We start from the raw sequence: 15,207 nt of genomic DNA, 5'->3' as shown, positions 1-15,207 counted from the left end.
ACACACACACACAAATACACACAGTGTCAATCCTCCAGGGTAAACTCAGCACACGCCGCTCCATTAGTTATCAATTAAGTCTGGAAATCTCCACCTGGCTTACACACACAAAGATGAAGCAGGCACATGTACGTAACACCCCTTTAACAGGAAGTTGAGGAGGGCGTGCCTTGTTTGACTACTGGTGTGGGTGAGACAGTGTTTGTGTGTCCGTGCGGGTGGCACTTTTGTCCATGAGGTTAACCTTGATACGAGGCCCTGTCAGGCCAGATAATGTCAATCAATGACAAGCCCTCACAGATAACCCCTAATGTGAAGCCTAAAAAGCAAAGCTGTTTAGATCTTTAGACATGCCCCCATTCACCAGCATATGAATTGCATTACACGGAAATGAGCTGTGGCATTTCTTTAATAAGACTCTTAAGACATTTTGACAGCATATAAGGCCGTTAAAAATAATGAAATAAAGACCCCGCTGACAAAGCTTTCTGACACCAGGCAGTGTTCTGATGGGCAGATCCAAGTCCCTGTTAAGTGGTGGAGAGGAAAAGATGTGTAGGGGAAGAGGAAAAAGGAAAAAGAATGGTGGACCCGTTGCTTCTTTTTTCTCAAGCTCCCGGGGACTTCTTAATTGATTTCCAAGGTTACGTTTCAAATTTGTTTTTCAGATACGGGGGCCAGGTGAATGAGAGAGCGAGTCAATGTTTTTTCTAGCAATTTCCCTAAATTCGGCCTGGTTTGGAATGTTTGCATCAGATCTGGTTGACCTCCTTCACCTTCTCTCTTTCCTCCCTTTGCTCTTTTCCTATCACTCTGTCCTTTAGAAGAAAGAAGGAGGTGACATTAACCCCAAAAAGCATGTATTTCCAGACAGGAAGCCTGCGCTGACAACATCGATCCCTGGCTCCCATTAAAACATTTGCTCTGCCTGACAGACTTTTCCTCTTTTGGACTTTATATGCGCCACAATGAATCACAGGTGCCTGTTCAAATGTCCTTCTGAGCAGGTTCTCTACGTGCCCTCAAAATCTGAGACTTTTTCATCACACTCTTCACTTTCAATGTTGAATTTATTCTTTTTATGAAGCACAATTAAAGTTTGATCAGTATTCATTCTTTGTAGGGCTAAGAGAGGAAGTGATGAGAAAGAGTCTTCCTGCTCGTGGGATTTGCATTTTTCAGACCCTGTGGCTGTGACTCGGCTGCCAGAACTATAGTTTGTGATCTTTGAATGTTCTGATAAACAGGGGGGAAGTGACAATTGGGTTGACATGAAATATGACATTTTAAAGTTCATGCGTGTCCATGCTAGCTTTAGGGAGTCTGGGTATGTGCACAATACATTGTAAACACATATGTTGCTGTAACCAATATAAAGTGTGTGTGTGTGTGTGTGTGTGTGTGTGTGTGTGTGTGTGTGTGTGTGTGTGTGTGTGTGTGTGTGTGTGTGTGTGTGTGTGTGTGTGTGTGTGTGTGTGTGTGTGTGTGTGTGTGTGTGTGTGTGTGTGTGCCTGTAGACAGCAGGGTATTGTGCTCTGCTTTTACTCCTCTCTGTCTTGAAGCTGCAGGTCACGTCATTTTCTCTGAGAGACTCACTTTGGAAAACGCAATCTGTCATTTCTACACACTCAGGAAAAGCTGATCCACGGTGAGAATAAACCCACCACTGTGTCAGTGACAGCTCTAGACCGTGTGCTTTACCAAAATATTCAAAATATTCAATGTGAACTGGAAGGCGGAACTAAACGTGGCAGTTTTCACCTAAAACAGGAACATTCTTGTTTCTGGGAGTTCAGTAGAGAGAGGAATGCGCTATGACTGAATTTCAAGGTGCGATAAAACAACACTCACAATAAGGGGGAGAAAAAAGGTAAAATGACTGTGAAAAGATGAAACAAGCAAAGCTGCTTTACAGGAAAAAAAAGAATGCTGTCTATTTTGGGTCTCAGCATACAAAAGGAAGTGTTGCAAAGTTGACTCAAACAAATAAATTTGCTTTTGATAAAACCACAGCACTACTTTTGCATTCTACACCAAACCCACTTAGTTTCCTGCATCTTCATCTTTATGACTTGCCACATTTGTGATAAGCCACTTGCTAAATTGTCAAGCACAAACAACTGGTTTTCAAACGGTGCAGTGTTTACGGCTTAAAATATAATTTAATTTGAAATGTGACAGGTTAGAGAAAAGCCCCAGAAGTGAACATGGAGGGCTTACCTATGTGCACATATCCAGCTGCCCGTTTTACATTTCTCCAACATTAATATTCCTCTTATTATTATTTTAAAGTGAAAACGGATACTCTGTTGAAGTGCAAATCTGATGAATTACGGGAGCAGATTGCTGCTATTAATTATTAAAACCTATTTTATAAATATTCAGGTCTGTCATGCATCTAATAATGAACGCTTTAGAGGAGGTTACTTCCCGTGCGCATCCTAATGTGTCAGAAATATCACTTTTAATCACGCTCGTGTCAGCGAGTGCTGGGTTTGAACCTGCTGAAAAAAATCTACCAAATCAAGGAAACTCAGCTGGCCTACTACTGTGCTCATCACAGCTCATCCGTCCCTGCTGTTTTGCACGATCCAGGTTCTTCTCCTGCCCCGTCTAAAGAAGCGGTGAACACCTCTCGGCTCCCTTCTGCATTCTTACTGTGGTAATTTGAATGGAGAATAATGCATCGGCAGCACTCTACCCTTCTGGACACACCTAGTCCCAGCGCTACTGCTGCCATATGCTGTGTTGATACATATTCATAACACTTTCCTGTGTGTTGAGTGTTGGTGTGCAATGAGGCTTAAATGAGTGTCTCGCAACTTCAAATGGGAAGAGGAAAAAAGAAAAGAAAAAAGCCAGGCACAAAGAAAGTTGGACTGCTCTTTGCCTTTTTTCCACGCTTCTCTTATCCTCCGCCCTCTATGGCAAAGAAGACCATTTTGATAGCTGATAGGCGATCCCAGTGTTTCTGGGGGACGAGCGGGAGGCTGCCGAGTTTAAGGATTGTCTTCAAGAAGCTGTGAGAGGCGTCAACTGTCAACAAGGTTAGATAAACTGTGCCGTTAGTTGGGCCGTTCTTCTTGGTTTGGTTGAGAGTCAATGGCATTGCACCACGACCTCCATACAACCTAGCGAAATATACATATGCAGCACAGAGCATACACACATCCTGATAGAGACACACAGTGTGGAGCGCTCTAAGATTAACGCTGTCAGAGCTACAATGATACCCCTTCATTATCTGCACACGGGGCCTCCTTCGTGCTCTCGCTTGCCTCACTGTCCTCTCCACTGCTTCACTATGGAGGTAGTAATTACTAAAGCTAACATTTCTCGCTCTCTGTACCTCCAACTACCCTCCACTTCCCAATTATTTCTTTCTCCTTTTGCCGCGCTTTCAAGTGACTTGCCAGCCTTTTTTGCCAATGATGACACAGCTGAAGGTATGCCATTGTTGATGGCAGCACCAGTGTGACCCACTGTGCATGTGTTAACGCTGTATTATACGATTATTTGGTACCCAGCTGATATATAATAAAGGAACAGTGTGTTACCCCAGATTCAGATCAGTCCACTGGGTCAAATACTCATTGTGGTACAACAACAGAGGAATGCTTGATGTACACTGCAGTATGTGTTGTACTATACATTGTTGACTTAACAGGCTAGGATCAGAGAGATGCTCCCTCTTGCATGGCATTTTTCATTACCAACATTGCTCTTATTCTTTGTCTTTCTTCTTCTACTCCCAATGGAACTATGGCTTTATCAAAGGTGATAGCTTGCTCAGGCGCATTTTCTCAAACGTCTTCTTCAGCCAGCCATTTCCCTAGCCGCTCTCGGGTAAACGTCACTCATAAAAACCAGGGATGATTTGATTGTGAGATCAAAAAGAAAAGAAGGACAGCAAGGAGAGCTGGGAGATGGGGAGAAAAAAGGGAATGATACCCTCCGCCCCCATCTGACACCAACGAGTGCTGAGGGTAATTCCTCCAAGCAGGGCCTGTGTTTTCAGACGCAAATACAACAAAACGTCGGGTGCTGCCGTGAGACATCAAAATGGGCGATTTTGACTTCAGAGGGTCTTCAGATCCTTGAGGAACTGAGAGAACAGAAGGTATCAGCAGGCTGTTAACAACCAATACGGGAACCACGCCAGAAAAACTGCCTCCTCCCAAAATGCCGATCGGCAGCAGATCAGTAAAAGGCTTCCAACATACTGGAATATCCCACCTGAGCACTTTCATCTGCTCAAAGTGAGATGGCATAAATGTTGATCAGCTGCTTTTTTGATGTACCATTGAGATAACATGCAAAAAAGTCAATACATTCCACAGATAGGTGCCATAAAGGCAAAAAGAGAAACAACTAAAAGCACACAAACATTTTAGGGAGACTAGTAGATCAACAGGTGCCTTGAAAGCAGGAATTGTACGTCTTTTGCCTTATAGAAAGATTTTCATCAACAAATCAAATTCTTTTTTGAGAACTAAGTTGTGTTGTGACACGCCGAGAGGGACGTCCGCATTTTCCCTGGTGTTGTTCTCGCTCATTCTTGGAGCATTAGCCTCACTCCAAATAGCCTCAAGGAGATTAAGCTGGCTCATATTCAAATGCACATTTCTTCTAAAACCCACGAGTGGGCCAAGGAGATCAGCGCAGGAACGTGGTGAGACGGTAGTCAAAGAAGATTCTGTCATGTATAAATCAGCTAAGAGGAGGAAAAGAGACAGAGCAAGAGTGAGAGAGAGAGGCTGGGGTAAAAGACAAACAAGTGTTGGCTCTGCTATATGAGTTTAGTTAGCTAGAGAGTTAGTGCATGAGTTATGGGTAGCGAAGGGCTGAGGGACGCTGTATTTATGAGGGGACTGAGTGAGTGTTAAATCCCTGGTAAGAAATAAAGTCGTCCCTGAGCGAACAGGGGAAACATTTCACTCAGTCTAAGAGGTGCCTTGAAAAAAAATGAAAGCCATCCCTCTTCCAGGGGAAGCAGTATTCCGTATTCCCTAAAATTGCTTTATTCCTTAAAAATGCTATAGATCACATCCAAGTGGATTGAATCTCATATTTGAATAGAGAGGAGGATTCTCCGTGTACATAATATCAAGGGAGTTTACGAGCCAAGGAAAGGGAAAGAATCTGATTCTTCTAAAATTGCATGCGGATTTTCTAAGGGATCTTTGGCTAAGGAGTGCTGCCAAAACACACATTGCACTTGTTGCAGTGCAAGGGTTCATCCAAGAAAGTTTTTCCACTGTGGTTTACCCAGGAAAAAGTCGTACATCAGTAAAAATATTCAAATTTGGCATTGTGAATCAAATCTCAATATATATCTATCTTTACATCTAAATCTATATCATTTTTCTTTAAACTTTTTTCTCATTTTACAATGTTGAAGGAAGTAAAACTTAAAAGGCCAAAAACAAAGAAAGGCCCAAGGCCAATGGAAAAGCTTCACATTACACTTTGTGCACATCTTACCCTAAACTCCGACCTCTCTCCAAACCCAGCAGTGGTAATAACAATTATTACTTAAAAAGGCTATATTTTTGCATTAACTTAAAAGGCTATATCTTTTTCTTCCCCTCCAGCCGTGTGCGGCCTCACTTACCCTAAGTATCTTCATAAATCACCAGTTACTGTTAACATGTACTCCACAATTCAGTCATCAATCTCCTACCAGGTCAGAGTGAAAACAGAGGGGGAAATGTCTGCTTAGTAAAATGTCTCTCTCGTGAATGCTGCTACCACCACCCACTACTCCAACACACACACACACACACACACACACACACACACACACACACACACACACACACACACACACACACACACACACACACACACACACACACACACACACACACACACACACACACACACACACACACACACACACACACACACACACACACACACACACACACACACACACACACACACACACACACACACACACACACACACACACACACACACACACACACACACACACACACACACACACACACACACACACACACACACACACACACACACACAGCATGTAGAGCAGTAGCGTACACACACACCAGTTAAATAACAAACACACGCGCCCGGCACACAGCAACCAGAGCAGTCTTCTGGGACACGGGAGTGGTTGCCAGATCGCCACGGTAACGCAAGACAAATTCAATTCTGACTTCACCTTTCACTCGGGAAGCCGGTTCCGTTTGTTAAAAAAAACAAACAAACAGCAAGCGTGAAGTTAGAGCCAGCCAACTTCTGCCTTTTTCTTCTGTTTCTGTGGGCCTGGACAGGCATTATCCGGCCCAGGCTGGGGCAGCAGGCTGTCTGAGAGGCACACACCCACAGGCTGCATGTCAATCTGTGTTTATGTTCACAGACACAGTATTTATTTAACCAAAAGGAGAAAATCTAATTGTACACAAGGAGGATTATTCCTCTCAGAACTGTGTTTTCACAAGGGAGAAAAGGACTCTCTTCATCAGACACAGTTTATATCAGCAGAGTGGAAAATCCCTCCGATGACAAACCACTCCATCACATCTGTAACTAAACAGCCGAATCAATTTAAACCAACACCGCAAATTAACTCATCTCATAACCCAAAACATCTGCATATAGCATTAGAACGAAGGGACTTTAGGTGCTTTCTAATCATTTCAATTTGTAGTCTTAGAAATGTTTTACCCTGTTTAAAATAAAGTGTGTTAATGTAAACTTTGAACAAAACAGCCTGAAATTGCTTTAAAATAAGTACAAATGATTTGAAATGTGTCATTTCCAGTTGATAACGTGTTTGGATCCCTCATCTAAATTAAAAAGCAAAACCACAATTTAAATAACACAAAATTACAATTTCAAATTCCTATACTCAAAAGGAAAAAAAGGATATTTTAAAACAACAAAGTAAAAGTAATCAAAAGTAAACTTTTAAACTATTTTATATTTACATATTTATATTAATAATAAATGATTATGTAATACCTTAAACCATGCAACATCTTAGTGGATGAGCTGCTCAAGGGGGAGCATTGTTAATCTATAAAAATGAATCATATTTCAAAAGCAGATCATATACTTTATTTAAAAATATGTATCTGTTAAGTGACGTGTTACTGCAAATGTCAAATAGATATACAATCAATCCATAAACCACAATATCTTACTCTGTAATGATCTTGAGTAAAAGTATAAAGTAGAATAAAATAGAAACCAAAGTAAACCCTAAAACTGCACAGTACAGTATAAATTTAAATAAAAGTACTTTCTAACTTTAAATGTCATAAATGTAACTGAATTATCAATACAAAAGCAGAAGTGTGAATGGTATAAAAAGTCAACAACAAAACTTTTGAGGAAGCAACACAGCATTACAATTAATTAAACACATCACTGACATCCACCGCACTATAGGCGCAAATGTGCATCTGTAATTAAAACTGCAGTTTCTTTCCAAAAAGACGAAGATTACACCTGCTCTCATTCTCTCTCTCTCTCTCTCTCTCTCTCTCTCTCTCTCTCCTCTCTCTCTCTCTCTCTCTCTCTCTCTCACACACTTTGACACCACCCACCACATCACTACACATGCGTGCCTGACTCGTGCCAACTGCAACTAGTAGCAGACCCGTTCACCTCGAGGTAGCACTTAACTCCAGTGTGTGTGAGGGGGGGAGAGAGGGAGAGAGGGAGAGAGGGAGAGAGAGAGAGAGAGCGAGAGGAAGGTGTGTGTGAGACTTACCTGGCAGCAGACCGCCCTCTGCGCTCTGTCTCACCTCTCCCTCCTGCCCTGGAAGAATTCTCTCCACAAAGCAAGGCATTTTCTCTCAACTGCTCTCTGCCAAGCCTCTGCTCTCTCTCTCTCCCCCTCTCCTTCTGTCTCTCTCTCCCTCCCTCTCTCATTCTCACTCCTTTCCTTTTTCCCACTCTGTCCTCCTCTCTCGCTGTCTATCTCTCCTCCCCTCCTTACCCTCCCCCACTCTCTTCACCCCCCCCCCTCCCTCCTTCTCCGAGCACAGATGTCGAGGCTGTGCAAGTTTACCCACTTTACCAGTAGGGGTCCTTCATCGCCCTTCTCCACCCCACAGCCACATGGGGGAACAAAACACACACATACACACAGACACACTCTCTCTCACACACACACACACACAGGCCCCAGGATGAGAGAGCCACTTAACGGGCGCCCTCCTGTCACTGCTACAATGAGAGCCCTGTGCCGAGCAGCACGGCTGTATGAGCTGTGTGTGTGTGTGTGTGTGTGTGTGTGCGAGAGAGAGACAGGTGTGAAGTGGGTGGTGTGCACAGGGAGCTGGCCCTCGGCCCTTTCCAGCCCTGTTCGGCTAGGCTCGGCCCTGGCTCCTGGCCCCTGAGTGTAGTACAGTAGTGGCTCGGCTAGGCTCACACAAACACACACACACACACACACACACACACACACACACACACACACACACACACACACACACACACACACACACACCACACACACACACACCACACACACACACACACACACACACACACACACACACACACACACACACACACACACACACACACACACACACACACACACACACACACACACACACACACACACACACACACACACACACACACACACACACACACACACACAGCGAGAGGGAAAGAGATTGCGGGCATGCACAAGCATACACACTTTGACTCATACACCACATGGGCACACACACAGTACAACTGCTGCTGTTTGCTACTGCTGCTGTTGACAGTGATAACATGTGCTTTGTGTCCTATGTGTGTGTCAGTCTGCATGTGCATGCCCACAAATACACATATTCATACACAAACACACACACCGGATGCCTATCGGCTCTCATATTTCAAGTCTCCATTCTATCTGTTTTGTTATTTCTTTATTTAAAAAAAGAAACGGTCTTCATTGACACTGGCATGTTAGATTTGAAGGCTCTTAGCTAGTGTACAGTGGGGAATTTCTAGTTTCTCTCCTACTTGTGGGGCACTTTTCACATTGCAATATCAATACCGGAGAATATTAGCTGTCCTGCTGAAGAATGTCAGATCTCTGTTTGCTTTTAAAAAAGGCAGATTCCCCTGAGTAAAAGAAAGGAAAGATCTATCAGACTCTCTATTCGCCCGTTATGATCTTCTGTGTAAAAACATTGTGTTAACAAACGGATGAATGGTTGAAAATGCTTTCAATTCAAGTTAGAAAAGGAAAGACATTTTTAAAGTAAGAGGGCACACTAAAGAGTTCACTCTGTACACCTAATTATGTATTAAGTAACAAACTCATTCTGGCAAAGATTAACACTATGTGGAACTTGATCCCACATTTTTATCAAATATTGCCCAACTTTTATGGTGGTTTATATTGCATGAAAGAAGAGATCCTGATCAGGATCCTGTGCTATTAAAATAAAAGAAGTGTAATTATCAGGGCAAGTTTTATGTAAGGACTTGTTTTTCCATTTATTGCTGCCTGGAACAGGATAAGGGTATCTGCACTAAAGACATGATATCCTGGACCTGCTGCTTGTATCATTTGAACAGAGGGTGGATCACCTTTATTTGAGTCAAACAAAGCCTTCTAATGACACAAAAATGGTAGTCACTACTTGACACACCCAACCAGACTGCCTTTAAAACGTTGACAAAGACTAATAAAGAACATAGGATGTTAATAGAGCAGGACACGGATGTTGAATAAAGCCACTAGAAAGTGTACATACCTAAAGTTGTGATAAGCTAATGAGGGAAACCGAGCCATGCTTTTGGTCGACTCTTATCACTGTTTGCATCAGTAGCAAATTTCCCTTGACAGCAAGACTGAAATCAAATAAAGGTTTTTAGGCAGATGAAGGAAAGTCATTTGTATTTACAGGAAATAAGAACGATGCACTCGATCATTATTCCCTTGCTGTGCTAACTAGAACGCAGCCCCTGTGTTAGATGTTGGAGGAGCAGCACAAGGACAAGTAAAACATACCTTAAATAGACTACAAATGAAGTCACTTAACACCCACTCGCTCCCCTCGCCACCCCCTGCTCTGTCTGTCTTCAACTGAAAAAGCCTGTGTTTGACTATCTCCCTCACAGGTTCATAGTTGTCTTTTGCTTTTTAAACAGGCACCTCGCCTGTCGCAGCGCAGGAACATTCCCCTTAAATGGCTCCTTTTGACAACTGATCTGTAAATACAGCCGGATCTGCAACTTCCCCCTTTCTCTCGCTGCTTCACTTTCTCCCTTCTCCTCTTTGCTCTCCCTCCCTCTCCCTAAACTCTTGCCAGACCCGCACACATACAACATGAAGGTCTGCGTATAACCCCTCCAATGCACACACAAGCGCGCGCGCGTACACACACGCGCGCGCGTACACACACGCGTGCGCGCGTACACACACACACACACACACACACACACACACACACACACACACACACACACACACACACACACACACACACACACACACACACACACACACACACACACACACACACACACACACACACACACACACACACACACACACACACACACACACACACACACACACACACACACACACACACACACACACACACACACACACACACACACACACACACACACACACATTTACCCCCACACCCCCCTCCCAACTTCCCCGACTCCATTCCCCCTGCCTCTATAAAAACACAAATATGCCATAACTCAGGCCGTGCTGCCACATAGCCTCCATCTTGCCCTGTACCGGGGAGGGGGAAGGCCTCTCAGGAAGGTCACCAACAAATGGTTTTCCGATTCACTGCCCCTGAAATAATTTTGTGTATTAAAACCTGAATCTGCACTTTCTGGCCTGAAAGCTTTTCTAATTATTCCGGTGTCCTTGGGACAGACACAGATCCTTCACACGCCGGGGGAAACAAGCTATAGAGCAACCACTACAGCCACAAACACCCCTCCACCTCCCTCCCTCCCTCTCTCTATCCCTCCATCTCTCTACCTCCTCTCTGCTCTGCTCTGCTCTCCCCGCTTTACAGCCGCCCCCCTCCCCAATCTGTTTTCAAAGCGTGTCTGTCCTTTATTAAATTGTTTTCTTTTCCACATTATCAGTTGCCATGGAGACCTCATCTCTCGGATTATTTGAATTTCATTATATCTATTGATTTGGGAGCATTTCATCTTTTTTATTGTTTTTCTGTCAATTTTCGAAACGAATAACCATCTAATTTGCGTCAGCGCTGATTACGTTCGTCCCTCAATAGAGGTCGGCAGCTGCGCCGGGGAAACAAATCAATGGAAAAACATCATAAAACTCGAAAGTACAATCAACCAGGATATGGGTGACATTCCGTGGTTGCTGAAACGAAGTCATCAAAAAATATATACTTTTTTTCCCCTGCGCCTCTGCATGTATGGGGGAGCAGTGAGGAGGACACATATGTGTCTGGGCAGATATATTACTATATTTCAGCAGATAATATAGTATGGTAAATTTCCATACTGAAAACAGCCCCTCCCTGCCTGACCGAAACAAAAAAATGCTTACTGTATCTAAATAATTTATGCAATTTTAGCATTTATATATAAATGTTTTAATAAGCTGCTTGGAGCAAAGTGGCCATTAACAAAACACACAGCTGTCCAATGGGCTAAGCCCAGCAGATCAATTGCGCTTTTTTATGACATGATAAAATGCTTTTAAAGCAATTTACACAAATATGGAAAAAATGACTTCATGGGCTTCATTTATTCATAAGGACGTGTATTAGGAAAAAAAGTCTTACAAAAGCCAGACAGGAGAGATCGTCCCGGTCCTAACTGGAACGGACTTGCTGCCCTCTCCACAAGGACATAAAGTTTCATTACTGATGCACGCAGTCAAAGGCAATTTAGCAAACACAGTGTGCAAAAGAAAACATCAGCATATTGCAAGTGTTCCTGTATTAGGCAGACCTTGCATGTTGTTTTCCAATTTTGATTCATTTTTGTGGGGGCAGGGTGTGGGGTTGATGGATTTTTTTCCTCCCCCTGCCCAGTGTCACCCTGACCCAAAGCCAAGGGGAGGTAGCCTCAGTGACAGGGACGTGTGCTTTCTGGCCCGCCAAACCGGGCCGAGCTGTGTGCCAGACAACGGGCCATGCAGAGGGACACATGTGTACACACCTTCAGCTGTACATGATATACACCCACTGACACCCACACTCATTCTGCGAGAAAACAGGCCCACAAATATTTCATTGGATCTGATCATTTAGCATCTTAGTGCAGGCGCACACACATTATGCACAGGGGGTATGGATGGGAGGGGGGGCAGGCAAGGCCATTTGGAGGCTAATCTTGTTTCAAAGCATCCTCTCTTCATGTGCCGACAATGTGCCTGAGCCGCTGTACGGAGCGCGGCTGCTGCTGGTGCAGAAGGCCCCATGTTTGCAACACATGTCAACATTTGACAAAGCATTACTTTTCCCCCCAACAATATTCTGCTGCTCAGACCTCTGAAATGAGGGCGCTAACAAATTAGCTTTTTATGTTTATTTGTGTGTGGGTGTGACAGAGGGGGGGGTAAAGAGAGATCTCATTTTCTATGGCAGCAGTTCTCAACGAGAGAGAGAGAGAGAGAGAGAGAGAGAGAGAGAGAGAGAGAGAGAGAGAGAGAGAGAGAGAGAGAGAGAGAGAGAGAAAAAGAGAGACAAAGAGAGGTAGAAAGAGAAAGAAAGAAAGGCTGGATGTTTGGGAGTCACGATTCTTCTCCTGATTGCCCTAGCTGTCTCAGTTGTGCAAAACATGACCCTCCCCTCCCTCAGCCACGACAGAAACACGGGCGACTGGATAAACACTATTTTATGCAGTGACTAGATGAATCGTCAGACAGTAATTACAGTCTTCCTCTTGAGCCAACAAAACTCTACTGTACAGGCTCTTTCTTTGACACCAAACTGCAGTTACACATACGACAAAACGGCAGGTGTGTGACATGCTCGTCACTGCCTCTCCCAAATAGATACATATAAATATAAGACCCTGTGACAACAGTGAATTGCTCTCTGACGCTCTTAGCGATGTGTTAATAATCTGTAGCTGAAAGAGGACTTGTTGTGTTGACGGTCGATGTTATCGTGTGCAGTCAAACGTTGCCAGTGCTGGCTTTGTAGAGAAAGTTTGGTGATTTTTCTGCTACCCTAGCAGTTTGGGCTTTCCTCTCCTCGATGTAACAAAAATAACACGGTTGCGTCCCAAACTAAACATTCCCACACAGTGGTCTGTTGGTCTCTGACACCAACAAGCCCAGCAGACACAACTCAGCGCTGACGCCTGTTTAAAAGATCTAAACTTGATGTGCCGATAAATTTGCTCAGCAAAGTTGTTGACACATTTCGTTTTCAGATACTTCTGTTGGATATGAGAGGAGTGAAACATGCTCACACACTTTTCTATTACTCCTATTCATCCGGTCAGGCCGTGCCCAGAACGCGGTGCAGTAAACTATGCTGTCAATGTCCGAGTTCTAAAAAGCACAATTACAGAGGACCTCGACTGAATAATTTAAAGAGCATAATTATTGACCTCTATCCGAATTCCTCTGAAAGGTACATTAAGATATAGAAAAGCTCTGGAGGTGGAAGTGGAACTGAGGAGAAGAGAGGGAGTGTGTCTCCCCAGGCTTTCCTAATGCACTCTCCTGCTGTACTCTAACTTCCTGTGGACCCCTAATGCGCCCGCTGCTTGCTAGCCTGATGAAGACCACGGTTAATGAGGCCCCTGTTTCTGAAATGAAGTATCTCAGAAACCATCAACATGCATTACTATCAAGCCGCCACCCCCCCCCCCCCCCGCTAAACCACACAAATATACACAAACATCCCCCCCATGTCCCAGACCAACACACTCATATTTTAGTGCCACCACAGGTTCTGGCAGGCTGGACCAGTCTGGGGGAAGGGTCGAGGTGGGGAGTAAAACCGCACGAGAGGGTGTGTGTGTTTTTTTCTTCTATTGGAGGTGGGGGTGTTTGAGGGTTAACTGTCCCTCAGGGGGCTATCAGTGAACGGGGCAGCCGTCACTGCTGGTGTCCCTGGTTCTCAATTGACAACCAGACTCTGACAGATTAGCAGCTAGTCAAGACAGCCCAGGACACAATTAAAGTAATCACTTTTCTCAAATTTGGATGTATATATGTGACTGTGAGTGCGCTGGATTTAAATAAGGCATTACAGGAGTGTGTATGTGAGTGTCAGTAAATGTGTGTGTGTGCTTTGGGGGGGGTCGTTGAGCGCTGGCAGCAGGCTTGGGGGAGGATACAGGGAGATGAGGCCTTTTTAATTAAAAGAAAATATTTGTGTTTGCATACTATCGTGGTAGGAACCTGGGACAATTCCTGGAATTCAGGTTGTTTAATGGCTCGCTCTTTAAAGTGATTTGGGTTATTTCAGATCCTCTTTGCATGCATGCATTTTTAAAATTTCAATTAGGCTATACATTTTTTTAAGTAAGACGGAAGAGTTTTATGTTTTGGCTATTTATAGACATTTTGTTTTATTTCCTGATTTAAATGACTACATTATTCTTTTTGAACCAATTCAAAAGAGGAAATTCCTTTAATATGGACTGTATTTATCAACATAACTGTGCTGCTGCCTCTGCTGTATTTTCAACCAGGAAGGATAGAGGGCACTGAAATAATTAGGCGACTTCTCAACATCCTGAATGCCAAGGACAGGTGGATTAAAGTATTAAAACAATCGCATTTCAGTCTTGAAATAGTCTTGTGCACGACTCAGCACCATGCGCATCCGTTCAACTTCAGCTGCCAGCTCTATAACACCACAAGAGAGGGACAGGGGAAAAAGCCCAATCCCATTAGTTACGTACATGCATCTCAGCAGACCTGCTGGAAATGTGAGCAAATCTTAGGGCTGATTATCCCTCAAAGCTCTCAAATGATAATACATAATCGAACAGGACAGAAGGCTTCTTTAAAAGCACAAAACCAGCTAGCACTAATTTGTGTTTCCCTATTTGTATTACTTTTTTATGCTTTTCAAATGAAACCCGAAAGTCCTGAAGATGGTGCTCCGTACATTATAGCATGGAAATGATTTAAGATAAAGGTTAAGGCTTGAAATCACATTTGATTCTATTTACAGTGCAAAATTAATAAGAAGGCAAAGTGCTTCGTGGTGTTTGTTCACTCGAACATTTGGTTGAATGATC

The 15,207-nt window shown here is 43.7% G+C and overlaps 1 protein-coding gene across 14 annotated transcripts in view; it reads right to left on the bottom strand.

Moving 5' to 3' along the window:
- Positions 1 to 15,207, bottom strand: part of casz1 (castor zinc finger 1) — a 167,718-nt gene that overhangs the window by 38,456 nt on the left and 114,055 nt on the right. For 6 of the 14 annotated variants that reach the window (XM_034144697.1, XM_034144698.1, XM_034144701.1 and 3 more), the window contains exon 1: positions 7,748 to 7,866. The exons of 4 other annotated variants lie outside the window; for them this stretch is intronic. In XM_034144697.1, the coding sequence (XP_034000588.1) occupies positions 7,748 to 7,826 (79 nt within the window). In that variant the 5' untranslated portion in view covers positions 7,827 to 7,866. Of the gene's footprint in view, positions 1 to 7,747; positions 7,867 to 15,207 lie in introns of those variants that run through there. 4 more of the 14 variants (XM_034144707.1, XM_034144705.1, XM_034144706.1 and 1 more) reach the window with 2 other exon arrangements.

Source organism: Trematomus bernacchii, unplaced genomic scaffold (genome assembly GCF_902827165.1).
Source record: "Trematomus bernacchii unplaced genomic scaffold, fTreBer1.1, whole genome shotgun sequence".
In the NCBI taxonomy this organism is placed as follows: domain Eukaryota; kingdom Metazoa; phylum Chordata; class Actinopteri; order Perciformes; family Nototheniidae; genus Trematomus; species Trematomus bernacchii.
Note: the sequence above shows the minus strand (reverse complement) of the source record. Positions and strands in the feature narration are given on the sequence as shown.